Source organism: Melopsittacus undulatus, chromosome 2, assembly GCF_012275295.1.
Source record: "Melopsittacus undulatus isolate bMelUnd1 chromosome 2, bMelUnd1.mat.Z, whole genome shotgun sequence".
NCBI classification, from domain to species: domain Eukaryota; kingdom Metazoa; phylum Chordata; class Aves; order Psittaciformes; family Psittaculidae; genus Melopsittacus; species Melopsittacus undulatus.
The window spans coordinates 7,194,470-7,217,763 of NC_047528.1; the positions used below are offsets into that span (position 1 = coordinate 7,194,470).

The 23,294-nt window shown below is 45.0% G+C and overlaps 1 protein-coding gene across 1 annotated transcript; it reads right to left on the reverse strand.

Annotated features, from left to right (window-relative positions):
• Positions 1–1,017: 1,017 nt before the first annotated feature.
• On the reverse strand, positions 1,018–10,840 carry DDIAS (DNA damage induced apoptosis suppressor). Its single transcript, XM_005149689.3, has 5 exons — positions 10,608–10,840; positions 7,945–8,072; positions 6,816–6,977; positions 4,939–5,056; positions 1,018–2,927 (listed from the first exon to the last, which is right to left on the reverse strand). The coding sequence occupies exons 2-5, from the start codon at positions 8,055–8,057 to the stop codon at positions 1,152–1,154; spliced, it is 2,169 nt and encodes a 722-aa protein (XP_005149746.2). The 5' UTR covers positions 8,058–8,072; positions 10,608–10,840; the 3' UTR covers positions 1,018–1,151.
• Between the last annotated feature and the right edge of the window lie 12,454 nt (positions 10,841–23,294).

Below are 23,294 nucleotides of genomic sequence, written 5' to 3' on the forward strand. Positions count from 1 at the left end.
CTCAATGCTGCCAGAGTGGGCTCAGATAGCAGGTTCCCATATGGTATTTGATATTCATTGAGGAAACTGTTCCACACAGAAAGTCAACAGGTGAGAATGTGGAGTGGACACAGATTCCAGGGCTCTTCTTGTGATGAAAAGACAACAATGAACACTACAACACTTCACCTGCCTGTACTTGATATAATGAGAGCTGTTAAATACCCACTTACAAAAGGCTTTATTGTACATTCTAGAGTTCATGTACAGTGAAACTGTAACTGCAAATTCCATTTTCCCCCCATCTCTGTGGTACAAAGATTAGCAAATAAACATAACTCATCTTAGGAAGAGCTATGCCAATAGGTGTGTAAACAATTATTAAATAGCTTTGCTTCTTCTGGCTCCTTCCCAGAAGTTTTACAAATAATTTAAAAGAACACAGCATAAATATATCTTCTTTTTTAGTGTTTTGGGTTATGGGAAAACGGGGTTTGTGCTTGGAAGAACAACTCCGGAGACCAGCCTGCAGCCCTTCCAGATATCCCCCCTGAGTAACTTGCACTTGAGAGGAGAGTCTTGTCTTCTGAAGGGGAACAAGTTTCATTGAAGAACAAGGCCTTGGTGACACCAGCAGATACAGGAGTTGTTAGAATCCGGGCTGTGTCCCTAGGATTTAGTCTCTCATTTTGGAAGCATGCATCATTCTCACTGTTTTTGCTCTCAGAAGCAGGGTTCCTGTCAGTGTACCCACAGCTCACCCACACATCAGGAGCCAGCCCAACTGCTTTTAACTGTAAAGATGCAGATGGCTTCAACCTTTTTGTTTGCAGGAGAGACCCACTCCTCACAGCTGGCAGGCAGCTGGCTGTTAAGGAACTGCTGTGACACAGAGCTATTACTTTCCTTGTCTTCACTGTTACTTGGCCTTTCACATTTCACTAACTGGCCAGTAAGCTGCTGCAGCAGAGTGTTCTGAAAGGCAGACCTGGATCGCTTGCATTTGGAATGGATCTTCCTAGGATTTGTAGGTGTGAAGACAGTGACAAAAGAGCTTCTTTCCCCAACAGGCCACAGCTTCTGGAGAGGTTTTGCCATAGGAGTGGACTGTGAATAAGGAACAAAGTCTTGAGCGCTGACTGAACTGCACTGCGCATTGCAAAAGGAGGATGTCACTGGTGTACTGTGCTTCCTAAAAGCACGAGGGAACTGTGTTGGGATGAGGTCCGTTTTGAAGTGTTATAGGGAACATCTCCAGCATGAAGCACTAATTCAGGAGTTGTGACCTTATCTGTCAAAGTATCATCTCCCTTTATTAAAGAATGACATGATTTCCTTTCTCTTGCATCAAAGAGATCAGCAGAAGCATCGTAGCTGCCTTCGGGGAAGATACTGTTCCACAGTGTCTCTCTCCTATTAACACTTTTGAAGGTGTTTTCTGACACTTCTGTCAATGGCTTTAATTCTCTTTCATAAATCCTTCTTGTATTGCTGGGAGTTGCTGCATCAGAATCCCATCTCCCTGTGAGTGTAAGACCTGCTCTTTGGCTTGGTGTAGAAGAAGAGTTTTCTTTATTTTCCCAACCAGCTAAGCAGCTGCCATGCACAGAATGCACACAGGGAGCTGCCTCACTCCTCTTTAAACAGGTTTCTCCATGTTTAGCAGCACAGTGATTAAGAAAAGACCAAGATGATTTCGAAATGTCAGTATTTGCTGCTTTGGACTGCACGTATCTGCTCTCAGAAACAGAAGGCTCTGTTGTAACTGGCAAGGATTGTGACAGAATAGGTAGATGAGGGTTAGGTATAAAGCAAGATTCCTTGTCAGATAAAACACTAGAGGAAGACTCACGCTGTGACACCGCATCACTCTGAGGATGTGCATGTGACTGAAGACAAGCAAACAATACATTCTCCCAGCTATCACTGTTTGCTGGTGGCAAGACCTTCCTGGAGACACTTGCTTCAGGCAAATCAGCAGCTACAAGGGTTTGCCTGAGACATGATTTGTCAGGATTTGCACCCAACCTGCTCCTTTCAGGATGTTTGCCTGCATCCAAGTTGGGTGATGATGTGATGCTTTTGCCTTCTTCTATTCTGGCTAAGAATTCATTTAGGCTTTCTGAGAATGCGAGCTCATCCCACAGCATAGAGTCCATCTGAGACACTCCAGTCACATTTATGTGACTAGAAGCTGAGGCATCTTTCTTGGATAAAAGGGAGTTGTGGGATTTTTCTGGGCAAGAATAATTTCTGCCATCAGTCTTTGGGTAAGCGCTTTGTACCTCAGATTCCAAGGGATGTTGGAACAACCTGGAACTGGTTCCATGTGAACACTCTGAAGAGGATATTCTCTCTAATTCATCAGTTGCAGAGGTACTGTCACTCTGACAAGGCTGTGAACTCAACTCATTATGCTCCTCTTTATCCCCTTCCTTCACAGCAGAGCTGCAAAACGGTGAATCCCAGGGAGTTTGACTGTTGAGGCTCACACTGCAGGATTCTGCAGGGACAGGCCTCCCCTCTTGTTCATGCTGTTCACTCGCCAGCTTTCCCACTTCCAGAGTGGGAAAGTCTTCTGCTGTTACCCAAGCAACAGATGAAGTCAGACTCAAGGACTCCTGCCAGGACCTTAAAGGACTTTCTCTGCCACTAGGCTGAACAGAGCAGGAGTTTCTGCTCAGGCTAGACAAGCTGCTGAGCTCACTGACAGCTTCATCTGCTGCAGCTGCTGATGTGTCAGGTAAATCTGAGCTGTTACTACAGCTCCTGAGTTTTGCTGACTGCAGGAGCCGATGGAAGTAGCTGATAACAGTAAAGCCAGTAACAGCAGCGTTTGGCAGGAAGAGCTGGCAAGCTGTAAGGGTTTTTGTGCTTCTATTAATTCTGGAGCAGTTCTGCAAGATGCTGCTGGCAGCAGGATGGCCTCCATCTTCCCTTGCCCAACCCTGGGAGGGGGGGAAAGATAAAAGTCTTAGTACAGTATTTTGGGATGGAAAAAGAAGGATAAAAATTAAAACATGTCTTTAAAGCCAGGCTTAAATTTAGGCCTAATTTTTTGTCAGGATCTGCAGGGAAGAGAATACAAAACAGGCTGTCACACAAAGCAGTACTCCCTGGGAAATAAGCACTGGCAAAGGCTATAAAGGGCATCACAGTGAGAGGTTCTTTGCTTGCTGCAATTACACAGAGCTTGGGAAAACATGGAAAAACAACCAAGAAATCTGAGAATTTCACTGAAAATGTCTTCCTCACTGTAGGGCATTGGGTGTTTGAGGCTGCCCCCAGTGCAGTGCTGTGCAAATAGTCAGCTGCCTAAGCCCAGTGCTTTTGTTTTACAAGAGCTGGATTTGTTCAGCCTGGAGAAGGCTCCTTAAGGGGAGACCTTAGAGCAGCTCCAGTGCCTAAAGGGACCAACAAGAAATCTGGAGAGTGGCTTTTCATAAGGTCACACAGGGACAGGGCAAAGGGAATGGCTTCAAACTGAAAAAACTGGAGATTTAGATTAGACCTTAGGAAGCAGCTCTTCCCTGTGAGGGTGCTGAGGCGCTGGCACAGGGTGCCCAGAGAAGCTGTGGCTGCCCCATCCCTGGCAGTGTTCAAGGCCAGGTTGGACGGGGCTTGGAGCACCTTGCTCCAGTGGAAAGTGTCCCTGCTCATGGCAGGGGTTTGGAATTGGATGAGCTTTAAGTTCCCTTCCAACCCAAACCAGTCTGGGATTCTATGATCTCAGATTCATTCGGAGAGTAGTGTGTCACAGGAGCTTCAGCTGCAATTCTTTATAGAACCTGTTTCTCTCCACACATAAGTATGTTTTAATCACATTAAAAGCAAAGGGAATTTTCTAGTGTTTTGAGGAGTGGATGAATCCTTTTTGATCTCTCCCTCAAGTTCTGGCAACGCCAGAGGCCAAAATACAGCCATCGTCAAACTCAACAACCCTCCTACTCCCTGAGTCCAGGCAAAGGTTGAGGATGGAAGCTCTTAAACAAAGACAATACCTTTATGGGTAAATAAGTTATGTCAATTGTGACTTTTACCTGGGAGAGTGCAAGCATATGCACATCTGAACAGTGCTGCCCAGAAATGCCTACAGCTAAAGGAGTAAATGGTCTTTGTGTATTCAGTCCTTGTGTGTGCAGGAGCAGCCACAAGGCTGTTGATATGCAGGATTATAGCTGTAAAGGCATCAGACCTAGAGACCTGCTGAATGGTTCCAGTTAAATAAAGTTAATCCATGAAGCCCTCCAACTTCCTTTACCTAAGAGGCTGCAAAAACCTCAGCTCAGATATAAACCTCATGATACCTATGGGAAAGGAAAAGCACCTGCCAGGTAGGGTTTAGTTCAAAGACTTCCTAATATGAATGACTCACACAAGCACCACTTGAAGAGAACTTAGAAGACTGTTTCCATGGAAATATTACTAAGAACTAATATTTCAAAGTCTGTTAAGCACATAAAAGAGCCACAGATACCTATGTTGAAGAGATGTACTTTATCAACAGTTGAAAACATGCTCTTGAAATCACGAAACATCAAAATGCTGCAAGAGGATGTGTTTGTCCTTACATTCCAGACACCAGGAGACTATGCAGCGTGGGAAAGGCAGGGCAGTGCTTGAAAAGACAGTCTGTTTCTTGCTTGAACTGTACATGGGTTTTTACAGACTCCAAGCTGTTACAGGAGCTGGCACTGCTCAGGCTCTCTGAAAAGCAGCCCTGACAAGCTGTCAAGCTGACTACTGCCAGTCAAGATGACTTTGGATGTGACTCATTTAGAATAACACAGGAGTCTGGGGGAAGAGGAGCAGAATCCTCCCCATGTCCTAGCCCAAAGTTTCCTCAAACTGCCAAAAGATATTGTACACAACGCTTTAATAACTCAGTCTGCACCCCAAACTGGCTATAGGCTAATGAAAAAAACTCATTATAAGAGAGTAATGTGGATTAGAAGTTACCTTCACTCCAAATATAAATCTTTTTCCAATGAAACAGGTTTCCACTGCTTGAAACAACACTGCTTGAGATACATCTGTGTTTGTTTCTCCTGACAGCTGATTGAAGTCTTGAATATACCTTGAGTAAAAACATACAGAAGTATTGGACCAACAGAGGAAGCCTGACATAGCATTTTAGCTGTAGTATAGGTAGGACACATGCTAAAGAGAAGATACTGTGGTAGCTTAAGCTAAACATGGAATGAAAACAGGAAACCAGGAAGCCATAAATTGGATTGTTTAGTTAACTTGTTGTGAAATAGAAGAAAGCAAAACAACCACTCTGGATAGGTTTAATATACACATGACTTTCAGGTGGTCCCTGTGTGGCTGTGATTTTGTATCAACACAATGACTGTATAATGCTGTCAACATGCTGCTACGGCTTACACAGCCTTCCTGCTTGTACCTGTACAGCAGTATCCGTACTCAGACACACAAATGACTCTGGTTTCCAGAGCTGATAGTAGTGTACCGATGTAGGATGCCTACCATGAGTATGCTCTTCATGCTGCTAATGTGGAATTTAAAGTGATCATCTTTGACCCAGTGATAATACCAGATACTGGAAAATAACAGAAGAGAGAAAGAAGCAGTGGATGGAGCTGAATATCCTGTCCTAGCTATCCTGTCACAAATCAGAAAGTCTGAAGCTTATCATGTGGGTGGTTGGGCTCTGAGGACTAACAGGTTTTCTTAGAAATTCCTCATTTCTAAAGGCTAATCTGGCACATTGAAGTAATATCATTATTGCTTTTAAAACCAAACTTAAAAAACAAACCCAAAACAAAGAAACCCAAGGCTCCATCTTTACCTTAAGATTCCTCTGAAATCTTGAGGGGAAAAATACGCCTAAATCTCTCAAAAAGCCAACTGACTTCAAAATGTGACATTAGACAAAGGAATTTCAACCATCTCAAAGGCAGAAGACACAAGAAAGAAGTCCAGACAACTTGTGAAGATCACTTAGCAGGTAAACAGCTACCTTCCTTTTAAGGCAGCTACATATCCTGGGCTGCATCAAAAGAAGCGTGACCTTGAAGGAGAAGATCCTGCCCCTCTGCTCTGCTCTTGTGAGACCTCACTTGGAGCACTGTGTGCAGTTCTGGTGTCCTCAACATAAAAAGGACATGGAACTGTTGGAACAAGTCCAGAGGAGGCCACGAGGATGATCAGGGGCCTGAAGCACCTCCTGCATGAAGATAGGCTGAGAAAGTTGGGGCTGTTCAGCCTGGAGAAGAGAAGGCTGTGTGGAGACCTCAGAGCAGCCTTCCAGTGTCTGAAGGGGGACTATGGGGATGCTGGGGAGGGACTATTCATTAGGGACTGTAGTGACAGGACAAGGGGTAACGGGTTGAAACTTAAACAGGGAAAGTTTAGATTTGACCTAGGGAAGAAATTCTTTACTGTAAAGGTGCTGAGACACTGGAACGGGTTGCCCAGGGAGGTTGTGAATGCTCCATCCCTGGCAGTGTTCAAGGCCAGGTTGGACAGAGCCTTGGGTGACATGGTTTAGTGTGAGGTGTCCCTGCCCATGGCAGGGGGGTTGGAACTGGATGATCTTAAGGTCCTTTCCAACCCAAACCATTCTGTGATTCTGCCTTCAACAGTGAAGGATCTCTTCTACTATGTAGAAGTAATCCACCTCAACATGTCAAGATTCCCAGAAGAAATCAAGCTTCAGCATTTCTCAAGGTGATGGGTACCAAGGAAATGCTGGAAGGGAGCATTTTAGCAGCTTCTTCCCACTCGTCTCCCCACCATCCAGCCTCATCTCTACTTTTTCAGGCTGAAGGAAAAGCAGCAGCTCTATAGATTGAAACAATTAACTTCCTTACCTCTGCAGATTTTCTGCGGGGACCCCAAAGAATGGATCTAAGCAACTTCCAAACACAGTGATGTCAAACAAATCATTAGTGTCAGCAATCTTTAGGGACAATCTGTATCTGTAGCTCGCATCTTTAGCTTCACCTGTGCAGCCACATTTTGGACAGTTAAACCTGGCAAAACACAGTAAGAGGATAAAAAAGATGGAATACATGAGCTTATGTTAATCACTGCTGAGGTAAGAACTTCTCTGCAGCTGTAAGTATTATTACTATAATGTATCAAATATTCCATTACAAACTATACGATTATTTCTTATTCTTTGCTCCCCAAGGCATTAATCTTACCACAAGTTGGCTGTATCATGTCAGAAGCCCTTTGGCTTCTTTCACTGATTTATTAAATGCTGGCCAGCTGTGAAGTTGGAGAGAGACAGTGGGATTTGAATGACCCCCTGGGAGGCGATTTTGAATTCCCCACATCCCCATTTCATTCTGGTTTGGGATTTTATTTCCTGCAGCTTTAGTGTAATACCTAGATCCAAAAAATCATCAGGAAACAGCACTGTTATCTTTTACTTAAGCATTTGAAAAGACAGAGATTGTTGCTTTACAAAGGCAGCTCCTCCCATTTAGTGCTGTCATGTATTGTTCTCCCATCTGTCATAGATTTCACCTAACAGTGGGATTAAAAAGGACAGTGAACACAGTTCTGGAAACACAGTAAGTGAAAGAGTCATGCAGGGACTACCTGATGAATTGCACATCTAGAATGAGAAGAAATACAAAAGAAATTAGGATTTGATTTGGAGGGGCTTTCTGTCAATGCTTTCCAACTGGGAACAGCACTGGAGAACTGGATGGACTGCAGGTGATGCACTTGGAAGCTGTAACAGAAATCATCTAAACTGCTCCTTGATATTGTGTGGCACTGAACACAATGGAGCTCTTGATCTGCAACAACCTTCAGGCTGCTACTGGAATACAAAGAGATCTGAATAGTGATAAGTAACATAAATATCTGAAATTGGCACTTATTTCTATGATGGCTGGATATACACTGATTTGTTTTAACTTGTGTTCAGCTAAGAGATATTCCCAAGGCCTGTTATGGTTCATGAGCCCCCAAAATAGGACGTACCTCCTAGAATCCAGTATCAGCCTAGAAAAGCAGTTTTGACAGGCAGGATAGATGAAGCAGGAGTTCTGGATGGAAATGACAGAGGCAGCCAAGAGTCCTCTCACACTCTTCATGTGCTACAGCATCACCTGAAACAAGTCACAATGGTTCAAAGATTTCTCTTTCTATGATCTGTTAATATTTGCTGCTTTTATTTGGTCTGTTTGAACATTCTGAAGGGCAGCCCTCAGGAAATAATGATCTTTGTTTGCAATGGCAGCCCATTTGAGGCAACAGCTACTATTACCCTTTGTTAATCCTTTAAGAAATAAAAGAAAATAGAAGCTAAGATAGGTAATAAGAAGAAAGCATTCATGATTAAACAGGGGAGGTTTAGATTGGATACAAGGAAGAAGTTTTTTACTGTGAGGGTGCTGAGGCACTGGAATGGGTTGCCCAGGGAGGCTGTGAATGCTCCATCCCTGGCAGTGCTCAAGACCAGGTTGGATGAAGCCTTTGGTGATATGGTTTAGTGTGAGGTGTCCCTGCCCATGGCAGGGGTGTTGGAACTGGATGATCTTAAGGTCCTTTCCAACCCTAAGTATTCTATGATATTCACACACCTCTGCAGACAAGTCATGCAAATTCCTGCTGGTATTTAGGGAATCTTTATTGGAACCTGAGCACAGCACTGCACCAAATCAGTTTCTGATTTTTCCCTTAATTTAGAACAAAGTCACAACATGGGGTTAAAAACTGAAATTTTTCTACGCTTGTAATTAACATAGAATCCCAGACTGGTTTGGGTTGGAAGGGACCTGAAGATCACCCAGTTCCAACCCCCTGCCATGGGCAGGGACACCTTCCACTGGAGCAGATTGCTCCAAGCCCCTGTGTCCAACCTGGCCTTGAACACTGCCGGGGATGGGGCAGCAACAGCTTCTGTGGGCACCCTGTGCCAGTGCCTCAGCACCCTCACAGGGAAGGACTTCTTCATTATATCTAACTTGAACGCCTTCTCTTCAAGTTTTAACCCATTACCCCTTGTCCTATCACTACAGTTCCTAATGAATAGTCCCTCCCCAGCATCCCTATAGGCCCCCTTCAGATATTGGAAGGCTGCTCTGAGGTCTCCATGCAGCCTTCTCTTCTCCAGGCTGAACAGCCCCAACTTTCTCAGCCTGTCTTCATACACGAGGTGCTCCAGTCTCCTGATCATCCTCGTGGCCTCCTCTGGACTTGTTCCAACAGTTCCATGTCCTTTTTATGTTGAGGACACCAGAACTGCACACAATGCTTCAAGTGAGGTCTCACGAGAGCAGAGTAGAGGGGCAGGATCACCTCCTTCAACCTGCTGGTCACGCTCCTTTTAATGCAACCCAGGATACAGTTGGCAATGATTTTAAAAAGAGAGGCTGCCCATAAAAAAAAACTCAAAAGAGCTTGCAACAGCAACAATATTCATGCCCTTTGAGCCAAATGCACAGCTCTACTGCGTTTACCATCAATATCATCAAAGGAGCTGTATGGATCTGACAAATAAATGATAAAATAAACGTTTAAAATAAATATGAATTAGTTATCTTTTATTCAATGTTACTCTTCTGCAGAATTAGCTTGCCTCTATTCTTAGCACACCATCCAAAATACCAAGTTTTAGGAAACATCTCTTATTTTAGAAAGTTGACTTTTTTTCTCAGCAGATACCAGAAACATGTAGACAAAAATACTCTAAAATACCTCAAACCATAGACTCACAAATTAAAAGACCAAATGGTTCTCTGCAGCTGAATTAATGGACACCTTAAAACCCTTTATTTGCAAAAGCTTTTCACTGTTCTTTTAATTGTCATTCCAGATCTCGTAAGACCCCATCTCCTGTGCTCAGCTCTGGGGCTTCCAACATAAGGACACAGAGGAGACCATGGAGATGCTGCAAGAGCTGGAGCAGCTCTGCTCTGGAGCCAGGCTGAGAGAGCTGGGCTGGGGCAGCCTGGACAAGAGAAGGCTCCTGAAGGGGAGAACTGAGAGCAGCTCCAGTGCCTAAAGGGGATACAGGAAACCTGGAGAGGGGCTTTGGACAAGGGCCTGTAGGGACAGGACAAGAGGAATGGCTTTAACCTGACAGAGGGGAGACTGAGATGAGCTCTTAAGCAGAAGCTCTTCCCTGTGAGGGTGCTGAGGCCCCTGGCACAGGGTGCCCAGAGAAGCTGTGGCTGCCCCATCCCTGGCAGTGTTCAAGGCCAGGTTGGACACAGGGGCTTGGAGCAACCTGCTCTAGTGGAAGGTGTCCCTGCCCCTGGCAGGGGTTGGAACTGGGTGAGCTTCAAGGTCCCTTCTAACCCAAACCATTCCGTGATTCAACTGCCCCGAGGTGTCACCAAGGTTTCTATCAGTGCCTGGTGCCCTCTAGCGACTGCACAGCCTTCAACACTCCCTAAGAAAAACCAAACAAGCCGCACACGAGCCGTTAACCGGTCTCACATCACAATTTTACCCCTCAGCCTTCTTCCACTCCATCCCCGAGATGCTCCCTGCAGCCGAGAGCCAGCAGCGAGCCCAGACACTGCGCAAGGCCGGGAGCTGCTCCCCAGCTTCACCCGACTCCCACCCTTTAAATGACACTTTCCGCTGCGCTCAGCACCTCAGCAACCCTCCGGTCACTCCAGCATCACCGTTCTTACCGATGTGCCTCTTGCAGCCCTGCTATCCTCCCACACCGAGCCGAGCCTCTGCCTCCCGGCCGCAGGCCCGCGCTGAGGGGAAGCGGTGAAGCGCTGTCCCTCAGGGAAAGGAACGGGCAGCGTCCGGCACCACCGCTCCTCGGTGACCGGGATTGGGTGACAGGGACTGAGACACCGGGACCGAGACACCGGGACCGTGTCCCCCCCTTACCCGGCCATGGCCTCGGCCGCAAGCCCGGCTCCAACACGACTCCCACTCTGAGGAAAGCCCCGAACGCGGAAATACCGCCTATAGAAGGAATGAATCACGTGCTTCTAGCAGCCAATCGCTGTATCCTTGCAGGACGCCGCAGCCAACCGCGGAAAGCGCGCGCGAGCTCTCCGCAACACCGCAACCAATCACAAAGCTTCGCTCCTTAGTGCCCACCCCCTCCGTGTGTGTGGATAACCCCACCCATTGGGGGCCACAGAGCGGCTTGAGCGCATGCGTGGCACCACCTCTCTCTCTGCGCTGGGTCCTAGCGCCCGCCGCTCCCCCCTTCCCCGGCTCCGGGCCGCCCGCGGGCGGGGGCAGTGGGGCCGGTATAAAGCGGAGGGGCGGCCGGGCGGCCCTCGCTGCTCATCCCGGCCATGCTGCGGCTGTTCCTGCCTCTCCTGCTCCTCGGTGCGCCCGCCGCGCTGCCCGCTCCCCGCCACCGCCGGGCCGCTGCGGTGCCCACCCGCACCTACCTGACGCGGTACCTCAGGCAGCAGGTAGGAGCCGCCGCGGTCTGACCGTGTAGTGTTCAGTGTCCTGCGGAAGGGCAGGGATCGGCCCCCTGTGCTGGGCACTGGTGAGGCTGCAGCTCGAATCCTGTGTTCAGTTATGGGTTCCTCACTACATGAGAGGCATTGAGGTGCTGGAGCGGGGCTGGAGAAGGGCAATGGAGCTCGTGCAGGGCCTGGAGCACAGGAGTGATGGGGAACGGTTGAGGGACCTGGGGGGGTCAGTCTGGAGAAGAGAAGGCTCAGGGGGGACCTTGTTGCTTTCTACAATTGCCTGACAGGAGGATGGAGCAAGGATGGTGTCCCTCCTCTCCCAAGTAACAAGTGATGGGACAAGAGGAAACAGCCTCAAGCTGCACCAGAGGAGGCTTAGATTGGATATTGGGAACAGTTTTCTGCACAGAAAGGGTGCTCAGGCATTGGAACAGGCTGCCCAGGGCAGTGCTGAAGTCACCATTCCTGCAAGTGTTCACACACTGTGCATATGAAGCCCTCAGTGCCATGGGTTAGTGGTGGCCTTGGCAGGGCTGAGGTAAAGATTGGACTTGATCATCCTAAAGGTCTTTGCCAACTCAGTTGATGCTATGATCTCTACACCCTATGCTAGTACCGTAGCTTGTTTATCAATGCATTCTGCCCAGTTTCATGGCAGAGAAGAGGCCAGGGACCCCAGCTGTACCCTGCTGGTGTTTGCTGTGTGATTTCTGTTTGTCCCTTTCAAATAGGGAGCGGGTTTTTGCTAACCTGAGTTTTGTTTTCCTGCCTGCTCCAACGTTTCTCTTTGCAATTTGCTGGCAAAGTCCCCACCTTGTGGACTGATCCACAATGTTGGCTCCACATGCTGCTGTGATCCCCTTTCAGATACCTTGAAACACCACTTATTTACAGGTTTTCACGGAAACAGTCACCAGTTCCTTTGTACATGTTGGGTGTCTGCATCTTCATGTGTTCTGAACCTGATTTTTGCATGGGAAATGATGGTTCCTCTCATTGAGAGGTGCAGTGAAGGGGAGAGGACACTTGCAGTGTTCTCTGGCTTCGATTGCAGTCAGGCGTGTAGCCTGCATCTGAATTTCATCCCCTGGTCTGTGTATGGGGCTGTGGAAAGGAGAGTGTTTAATTCACAGGCATCTTGGGTGATACAGGGATTGAATACAGAATGGTTTGGGTTGGAAGGGACCTTAAAGCTCATTCAGTTCCACCTTCCACTGGAGCAGCTTGCTCCAAGCCCCTGTGTCCAACCTGGCCTTGAACACTGCCAGGGATGGGGCAGCCACAGCTTCTCTGGGCACCCTGTGCCAGCGCCTCAGCACCCTCACAGGGAAGAGCTTCTGCCTAAGAGCTCATCTCAATCTCTCCTCTTTAAATTGTAGAAGGTGAACTTATGATGGAATGAGCAAAATGGGAAGACTGTGCTTTCAGAGACAAGAGGCGTGAAGAAAACAGCTAATCCTTGTAAGATTATTGTAAATAGCTATGGAATAATTTTAGTGTCAAGGTCCCTGTCATTTGAGGTGTGAGAGGTGGAACAATTTCAATGAGAAATCCATCCTGTGAGATTATATTCTCCCCCAGACAGTGTTACTGGTTTGGGAGTACTCCTCTTCCAGTTTTCCATAAATCATGGAATTCCTGTGTCTCAATAGCATCTCTGTCTAATTTCAATCACTCGGGTAGTGATTTGAGATCTGGGTCCCTCCACTAACTCCTCTAATAACCCTGAAGCTTATTCTGGTGACGTACTGCAGATGCCTTCTGCAGTGCGTGGTCAGTGCTGGCTGGGATGCCAGTCCTGTGGTAGTGTTGTAACTCCAAGCCTGACACCTAATTGTTCTGCTGTTTCAGTAGTTCCACATTGCTATCATAGTATCAGTGATACTAATTCTGTGCCCTGGTCTGAACCACCCCTTGTCACTGTGTTATCACACCTCTGTCCTTGTTCTATCTCTGGGCTGTGGTATCATCTGGCTCTTCTCAGCTATCAGAGACAGCCCTTGTGCCCTCCAGTTGCCAGCAAAGCTGCAGAGCTGCTGTGTACCTAAGATATGTGGATTTTGGGAGGTAGATAAGGGTTGAGAGAAGAGTCCCAGTAATATCCTGTTGTAAAGTTGGTGCCACATCTTCCTTCAGTCTCTTCTGTGTTCTCTTTCCCTCATAATTCAAGTAAAATAATGTTGGCTGAAAGTGGCTGCTGTGGAAAAGAGGGTTCCTATTCCCAGGCCTTGAAATCCTTGCTTTCCTTGTCCAAAAGCTTACCAGTAGTGTTTAACATGTGGGGAAATGTGTCTATATCCATGTACTTTTAATTGTATTCATCAAAGACTTGAACGCTGATGCCTGGCACTTGAAAGGAAGAGGGTTAGCATAGCAAGGCTAATCACACCAAGGGCATAAGACAGTGTTTTGTCAGCAGCTTAACATGTAGAACTGATACAGGTGAGCTCTGCAGCCCTTGAGAAACATGCACTCAGAGCTGCTGTCAGGGAGCTTGTAATTACATTGTGATTCTGTAGTGGAACTTAACTGCCATGATTAACATGTTAAATAGGGGTGGTGATACTTTGCCACCTCTCAGGATTATTGAGGTTTAATTACTTACATTATAGTTGCTTACGACATGAATCATCTGCCTCTGTTCTGTGCTGCCCAGTCGTTCTTCTTAACTAAAGTTCCTGTTTTGATTCTTGTTTCTCCCTTTGGTTTTCATCATAAGTTGAAATAATTTATATAAAACCATACCATATAAAAATTAGTTTATAATATGGCAAAAATGCAGTCACAAAAGAAACGTTTCTTATACCTATTTACGTTAAAATATCTTTAACTAGAGTCTTTGAATATTTAATACTTCTACAAAAGAAAACTTGGAGAAGTCTAAACAGGCTCCTTGCATGAATTCTGTTGCTTTAAAAGTTACCTTCTTTAGCACAATTCATTCGTGTTGCACATTGGAGAGCTGAATTTCAGAAGCTGAGAGCATTCATGTGCAATTACGATTTCTAAATGGAGCCTCTTGGAATGAAGTCCTGTAGACCAGTGGTGTTGCTTGAGGGTTTAGCATCAACCTTTACTGAGAAGCAGTGCTATTTAGGTGTGCTTCCCAAAAAAATGGGGAAATAACAGGGTGAGAGTTCAGCTCAATGCTCATTTGCATTGAGCTTCATCCTGTTTACCATTTAAAGTGTCAGAGATCCTTGAGGATGGGGCTAAAGCCTGGAATATTAAGACATAAGTCAAGCAATGCCTGTGTCAGTATGACTAAGATCTTAGCTGTGTACTGGCCTGTGTATGCCTTATTACTTTGGCTTTTGGGTGTGATTTCCATCTCCTTCAAAGCTAACTGATGCCTTTCAGACCTACTCCTCCAATGCACGAGTGAAACTATGCCAGTATAAAGATGCCTTATGCTGACCTGCATTAGTAGATGACCCTTGAAGGAGAAACAGGAGAAACTCTACCATCACCTGCATCTTTGTCAAGAGATGCAGTCAACAGATTGTATCTATATTGGGGAAGTTAGTTTCCTTTTCTCATGTACTAGTGTGATTTTTGTAGGCAAGACTATTTTCACTTCTGTTTTGATAGGTTGCTTGTGATTTGTGTGTTAAATTAATCCATCCAAAACTGAACTTCATGGAGAGAATCATGTGTAGGATGTGTAGAGCTGCAGGAAGACAGCTGCTCTTTGAATGGCTTCTTTGTAGGTAGCTGTGTCCATGACCACAGTTCCAATTCCAATTCATTGGAAGGACTTGATGAGGCATCCAAGAGTCTACTTCTCTTTGCCCAAATTGAAATAATCTGATATCTTACTGGGGAAACTGGAGCCAGGCATTTTCTGTCCTTTGGGGGGCCTTGTCTTGCACCTCTGTGTTTGTGTTTCTGCCTGCAACGCATGTACCAGCATTACAAAAACCATAGCTTGAGAACTTGTGCTTGAAGTGCCAAGAGGATGATACCTTAATTTCCTGATAGTTGAAGGCTTCTCAGTGCTAAACTGTCATTCTAGAGAGTGGAACACTCATTTGGATTTGATGGCTGTGTGAGGCTTCATATGCTAGTGGATCCTTCATCCCAGCCACACTGTAAGCACATCACTTGCTCTGAGAACTGCTATGAATTTGTCTAAGAGCCAATGTAACAAATACAAATTGACTTTTGTTCAGCAAGTTATGGAGCCTGGTCTTTCCAGCAGGTTGTCTTTGAAACTGCATGTCAGTTGTGTCACCATTTCCAGAAGATGGGTTCTGATTGCATTGAATAACTTTCTACATTTCATACCTGTGCCAGTATTTCCTAAATCCATATGCAAGTCTTTGTGCTCTGAAACACATCTGCACTTCGTATTATGGGTACCAAAAAGGAAGCTCTGTTGAAACTTCAAGGTAATGAAGTTTAAAAAGTAATAGAATTTGATCTTTTCTGGCTGTATTGGGTGTTTTCAATACCCAATTTTGTGTCACAGACTGAAGCTGTGAGGCACAGAAAATGCTTGAAAGTGCAAAAATTAGAATGTAGGTTTCAAGCCAAGAAAAGAATCTGGGAAGTATCTCAAAGGAGAAGTGAAGGCTGATTTATTTCTCTTTCAGACATGGCTCTTTCTGTTGTAGAGGAAGGCAGTGAATCCCAGAATTTCCCTGTTCCAACTGAAAATCTGTACTACGTGAGAGAACAGTTTGACTTCAGTCAGGTTGTGAAATCAATGTACAGAGTAAAGCAAGGTGCCTTGAAGAGACTGGACCACCTTTTTGATGACAATATTGTCTTAATTTATCAAATTAATCAAAACTAAGGATGTGATTTTGCTCTGAAACTAATGTCACATTGGTTGTATTCAACAAGAAGAAAGTTTGCAATTATGGAACAAGATACTGGGCTTGGAGCAACCTGGTCTGGTGGAAGGTGTCCCTGCCTGTGGCAGGGGTTTGGAACCAGATGAGCTTTAAGGTCCCTTCCAAGCCAAACCAACCTGTGATCCTATGATTTTCCAGTATTTGATGTTTTCACTGTTATATGTAAACAAGTGTCACATAAACCGTATGTACAAGTTATGTATATGCTCCTTTAATGTTAATGGAGTATTTTTCAGCTGTGAGCCTTTTAATTCTGGTTAGCAGCTTTCTCAGCATCTCACTGTGACTCAGAATAGCAGCAGATGTCGGGAATGGTTAAGGTGGGTTTGTTTTTCATGCCTGGCACCACAATACAGTAGCACTTTTGACTTCTGGTGGAGGAAAAAACAAAGTGTTTTTTACAGAAGCCCCTTGGTACCAATTAAAAATTATCTCAGTGCTTAGAGAAGAAGTGATGCTGATGTTTGTTTCTGAGGTGAATTGCTTGAAATATGTTTTACTCATCAAGTAGTACAGGAGTACTTGGCAGCTCTTACTCTGTGATTTCATAGTGTGATTTCAAACACGACCTGTAAGCTATAAACCAGGTCTATAAGCAGAAACAATAGCTCTTACTCAGTGGACAGGAAAAGGGGGAAGTACTTGTTAAAGCTTGTCAGTGAATTCTTATTTTTATGCACTACTTATCTGTGGGTCACAAAGCAGACACTGGCCTCTCAAATTAAGCAGGAAACAATTTCCTCACAACTTCCTTCAAGTGAGCAGTTAATACTAGAGACTACAAAAAGCATCAATCACTACTCTCTCTGAAAATAAGCAGTTTTAATCTCACTAGCTTTAACCATTAAAAGCTGTAATGTGCCACAGATTTCTGGTGGACTGTCTTGATTGAAGTCTGTTCCAGGGCCTCACTGCCTTCACAATAAAGAACCTCTTCCTTTCCTACAAGGTGGTGGCCAATGGCTTTTAGCAATGTCTGTGGAGTTGAAGGACTGAACAATAAACAGAACTGCACATGGCTGAAGTAGCAGGCTGTTTGCAAGTTGCATTGGATGAGATAAATTCTGTTAACTTCATTGAAGTTATTTGGACTTCTACCAAATGCTCATGAGCTTCTGATGGGCTGTGGGCTGCATCAAAAGAAGCGTGACCAGCAGGTCAAAGGAGAGGATCCTGCCCCTCTACTCTGCTCTTGTGAGACTCTACTTAGAGCATTGTGTGCAGTTCTGGTGTCCTCAACATAAAAAGGACATGGAACTCTTAGAACAAGTCCAGAGGAGGCCAAGAGGATGATCAGGGGACTGGAGCAGCTGTCTCTATGGAGACAGGCTGAGAAAGTTGGGGCTGTTCAGCCTGGAGAAGAGAAGGCTGCGTGGAGACCTCATAGCAGCCTTCCAGTATCTGAAGAGGGCTACAGGGATGCTGGTGAGGGACTATTCATTAGGGACTGTAGTGATAGGACAAGGAGTAACGGGTTGAAACTTGAACAGAAGACGTTCAAGTTAGATATAATGAAGAAATCCTTCCCTGTGAGGGTGGTGAGGCCCTGGCACAAGTTGCTCAGAGAAGCTGTGGCTGTCCCATCCCTGATGTTTTTTAAGGCCAGGCTGGACAGAGCCTTGGGGGCATGGTCCATGGCAGGGGTTGGAATTGGATGATCTGAAGGTCCTTTCCAACCCAAACCATTTTATGAGTCTATGAATCAAAGTCTTAGATCTGACCTAAACTCTTCTTTTTGAGGGTGGTGGGTAGGAAGGAAAATGAAATTCAACACTGAATTTCATGCTAATGTGTTCTGTATTGGGTTCTTCATCTGACTTTGAGGAGATCAAGGGCAGCCAACAGCATGAGAAGTTGTACACTGTGCTGGTAATGTATAACATTGTGCTAAATTGGTGAGAGCCAGGAGGTCACACTTGATTATTTCACCTTAAATCTTTAAAAACTGAAGAAATACCTTGCCTTTATTTCATGTCTCCTGGAATATTTAGTTTTTATACCTGAAGCAGTGAAATTTGTAAGACATTTAAAGGGGCTGTACTCAGTTGTCTTCCCTATACCTGCAAAATGGTTCATTTCTTTGTTTTCCAGGTGTGTGAATTCAGAGAATGAAATACGGACAGAACAATGGGAATTGCGTTTCTCAGCACAGTCAGTACCTACCATCCTCCCTGCCTGTGGTGTAGGGAGATAATTCTATTTTATTTACATATTTAGTTGCTATCTCCTGTGCTTTAGTTCAGCCCAAGTGTGCAGGGAGTATTCTCTGATACTCAGCACTGTGACAGTGCTACTGCCAAGTGTCATTGGTGCTGTCAGTTGTGCTGTGTGTGCCTGCTGTTCTCTAAACACTGATAATGAGCAAAGAACAAAGCTTCTGATCCTTTGGGGCTGTTGTTTCTATCTTCATATTGATATAATGGCTTTCCCCATATCTGAAGGGGGCCTACAAGGATACTGGAGAGGTACTCTTTGTCAGGGACTGTAGTGATAGGTCAAGGGGTAACGGGTTGAAACTTAGGGGAGATTTAGGTTAGATATAAGGAAGAAATTCTTTACTGTGAGGGTGCTGAGACACTGGAATGGACTGCCCAAAGAAGTGGTGAATGCTCCATCCCTGGCAGTGTTCAAGGCCAGGTTGGACAGAGCCTTGGGTGACATGGTCTAGTGTGAGGTGTCCCTGCCCATGTCAGAGGGGTTGGAACTGGATGATCTTAAGGTTCATTCTAATCCAAACCATTCTGTGATTCTATGATTCACTTCTGCAGCCAATGTACAGAGTTTATGTACAAGCTTACCCTTGTGTCAGCTTAAAGTGAGTGTGATTAGGTGGAGATTATCTGGAAGAGCTTTTTGTAGAGGAATATCTGAGAATTATGCCTCCCAAAGAGGAGAGGGTTTGCTGAAAGACCTGCATGGGACGTGAGCATGCAGGGAGCTATGATCCTGTGCACTAGCTTCTCCCTCTGACTGCTGATATAGACACTTGATGGTGCCTCTCCTTTCATTCCTAGTTTATTTATTTTGCTTCCAAAGGGAGTAAGTTTTCTTGCACTGAGAGCAAAAAAAACCTTTCTAAAAAGCATCTGTAAGGGGACTTAGTGTGAAAAAAACAGTCAGAGGTAGCCTTAGATGGTAGCTTCCATGCAGGAACTTCCTTTCAAGATAACAGGAACAGAAAGTGATGGGCATCAGTCCCTTTGACTTCAGCAGGGCTTGGACTGAGGCCAGACTGAACTAGAGGAAGTGGGTGAAAGCAGAACTAGCATTAACACACCATTTCATTTATACTTCAAAACAGCAGCTTGCTTTGCTCCACTGCATGACTCCCTTAAAGCAGAATCTTCTGCAGAAGCTGCTCAGAAACACATGCTGCTATGCTGGAAGTGTTGGCTTTGCCATAGTGCTTACTATACAATGATACATGGCCATACAGTTTTCAGTTCTGTGAGGCACTGCTGCTGGAGGGGAATGTAGACTTCCTTCAACTCCTGAGCAGGAGCTCCTGTCCTACAAGATGATAGCAAATGGCTTTTAGTAATGTCTGTGGAGTTGCTTGTTCTGAACAGGGCAGTACATAACAAAATGTTCTTGCCTATTTTTCAGTGAAAAGGGAAAATGTAAATAGAACAATCTATTGAGATGAGAGAACTGTTGCTTTGCTATGAGAACATCTGTGATATGTCTCATTCTCGGTGCTGGTATAAAGACCCATCACTTATTTGTGTTTGCTAGAGCTTTTCAGCCACTGGAGAACTGTTGGAATGGTTGTGACAAGAGACCTGGATGTTTCTACTGTAAAGTAGAACAATCTGTAGACCAGCTTTTCACCCATAGGGAGTCATGGATGTTATTTCCCTGCTGGTCTCCCTATCATCCTGTCTGCTAAAGCCCTGGAGCCCTGGAAACAGACAGTTGTTCTTCAGTGATCAGAGCTGTTGCAAGCTCACAAAGCAGCAGTTGCTAGGTGGTATTTTCACTGTTGCATAAGGCCTGGATGACTAATTGCTGCTGTAATACTTTGTTTTCCAAAATACCCCCCTAATGCTCATCAGAACTGGGAGCTATTAAATAAGTGATCCACAGTGGCATGTGTAAAATCCCTGGCACTGGACCTCATGGAGGTATTCAGTGCCTTTTAATACAAGCAAATTGCCCCCAAGCTTTTGTCATTTTGCCTTTAATTAGAAGATTATCTATATGGGTGACAGGGCAGTTTTCCTGTTTGCTTTTACTCCATGGGTCTCTTCCTTGGATCCCCTATCTTGAGGGATTAGGTGTAGAGAATAAACCATAAATAACAGTGATTGAACTGAAGGTGGGAGAATGGCAGAACAGAGCAAATTGCTTTGTAGCTCTGAGAAGCTGAAGTAAAACAATTGCAACTTGAGTTGATCCTTTAAAAGTATGTGGTAAAGTAGAAAGTTGTAGCCCTGTTTTTTGGCAGGGGTGAAGATGTTTTAAATATTTGACTACGTCAAAATATTGCTTCGAATCTGAAATGCTTTTCTTCCTATGTCTGTGTTAGACTGAGGAAGGCTTTCAAATGAAAACCATTTTGATCAGAGAAGATCAAACTTACTTTCTAAAGCCTCCGGTCTGCACAATTAGTCCCACTCAGAACTGTAGGACACTCTCAGCAAAACTGGAACATTTTAATACTGTTTAACCTGTGACATACTGAAGGTTCATGTCCATTTTTTTCCTCTCCTCTGAAGTTAATCCTCCAAATGCGATGGGTTTGTAATTCAATCTGGAAGGCAGATGGAAAACATGATAGGCGTTTGCCTGTTAAGGGTCTGAGAGACCTTTCACATGGGTGATTGTACCTTTGCTGGTGTAGCATGTCTTCATGCTTATTTCACCCTTGTGAGATAACACACTTTAGACAATACTGGTTGGCTCCTAGGCCTTGTCCCATCCCTTGTCCTGTGGAAGAATTTCCTCAGGCCAATAATGCCTTGAATGGAAGCATCAGTGATGTGAATATTTGGTATGTTCATCACATCACTGTGATACTACTTATCACTATAGTAGTTTGCAGTTGGTTTGCTTCTCAGCTCCATGCATCTCCATTGCTTGGAGAAAAGAGAGTGGCAGGAAAATGGAGAGTGTGGTTAAGGAGTGTCAGCAGTAAAGCTGATCAGAGCAATTCCTGCCATCTCCTGCCTTCATCACTCATTCTCTCCTTTCTGCTGGAGCTTTGCAGCACTCAAATGAGATAGAAAATGTCAGGAGGGCCTGTGGGACATAGAATCATAGAACAGTTAGGGTTGGAAAGGACCTTAAGATCATCCAGTTCCAACCCCCCTGCCACGGGCAGGGACACCTCACACTAAACCATATCACCCAAGGCTTCATCCAACCTGGCCTTGAACACTGCCAGGGATGAAGCATTCACAACCTCCCTGGGCAACCCATTCCAGTACCTCACCACCCTCACAGTAAGGAATTTCTTACTTATATCCAATCTAAACCTCTGCTGTTTAAGTTTCAACCCATTACCCCTTGTCCTGTCACTACAGTCCCTAATGAAGAGTCCCTCAGACATCTCAGACTGTCCTCCAACTGGGGGAGTTTGAACAAGGAGTTCCATCTTCACTGTGACTGCTGGAGGATTTTACAACCTAAATAAAGCCTAAATGGTGTTTATGGCCTTTGTTTGTGCATGGTAAGCAGAATCTGGAGTTTCAGTTGCAGCACACAACTGCTAATGGCTTGTGGAAGTTGAAACCAGTTTGTTTGTGTTCTCCTCATTAGCTGCTTAGGTTTCCAACATAAAAATAACATTTCATCATATACTGTTTGTTTCTGACAGGGCCTGACCTGTGTAGGCTGGTGCTTTCCTACAGCATATCCTGACGCTGTTTAAATGTCCTTTGGTCTTTGCAAGTGCCTTGTCCAAACTGTGTAACTCAGGATGGGGGGGTCGAGTTCCTGTCTGAGGCTTTCCTTGTCAGTGCTTTTAATCACTGAAGTGATAATGAGTGCTAAAAGCAGACTTCCTTAAACAGTTGTAACTTCCCAAGGGCAGGTAACACAGTTTCTGCAGAATAAAAGAAGTAACATACATGAAGCTGGATTGCAGTAAAAGGACAGTCACAGTAAGAGATCCCTCCATTACAAGGATCTGTTTGTTCTGGGGAGCGTGTTTGGCTCAAAGCTAATCCCAACCAAGGAAAAACTGGTAGCAATTGCTCTATCTCTGGTAGAAGAGAAGTTGGAATCGATGAACAGGCAAAGCCCATGGGTATTGTTATGTCTGGATGTTCTGTTAACAGTGACAAATCTAGTGACCAAAACCTCTGAATTGATGAGGAGCAAGGAAGATCACAATGGAGAAAACTTTCACTTTTCTTAATGTATAGGACTTTCAAGTTAGTGGGTTAACATGATGCAAGAAGGTGCAGTTTACATCTCCCTGCTCTTCCATAGAGCATCCTGTGATTATGCATTCTGACAGACTAATGCTAATCTTCAGTCTCTGCTGTCCCTTGTGCAAGTATCAGCTTAGAAAGCAAGGAAACACCTTGTTCCTTGCATTTAAAATGGAAAAGATAAACAAAAAGCAAACCTTGGTTTTCTTTTTTGTCTATGCTCATATATACAGAAGAAAACCTGGAAGAATCTTACCAGCTGTCAGTGAAATGAAGCCCCGGTCCTGGCGGGCGGTGATACACATAAATGTGTCATAGGAGGAAACAAAGCAACAAGAAGAGTATCAGAGAGGGAGACTGTTTCTAAAACTGATTTTTATTTAGCTTTCATTTCTGGTTCTGTCTCCCTTGCTACAAAGACACAGTGTGCAAGTTTGGGGGATTTTCAGTGGTACTTCACTGCTGCAATGGGCTTTATGAGCTGGAACAGGTTACCTTGAGAAGTGGTGAATGCTCCATCCCTGGCAGTGTTCAAGGCCAGGTTGGACAGAGCCTTGGGTGCCATGGTTTAGTGTAAGGTGTCCCTGCCCATGGCAGGGGGTTGGAACTGGATGATCTTAAGGTCCTTTCCAACCCTAACTATTCTGTGATTCTATGATCATTTCATTATGTGATTATTTCATGATTATTTC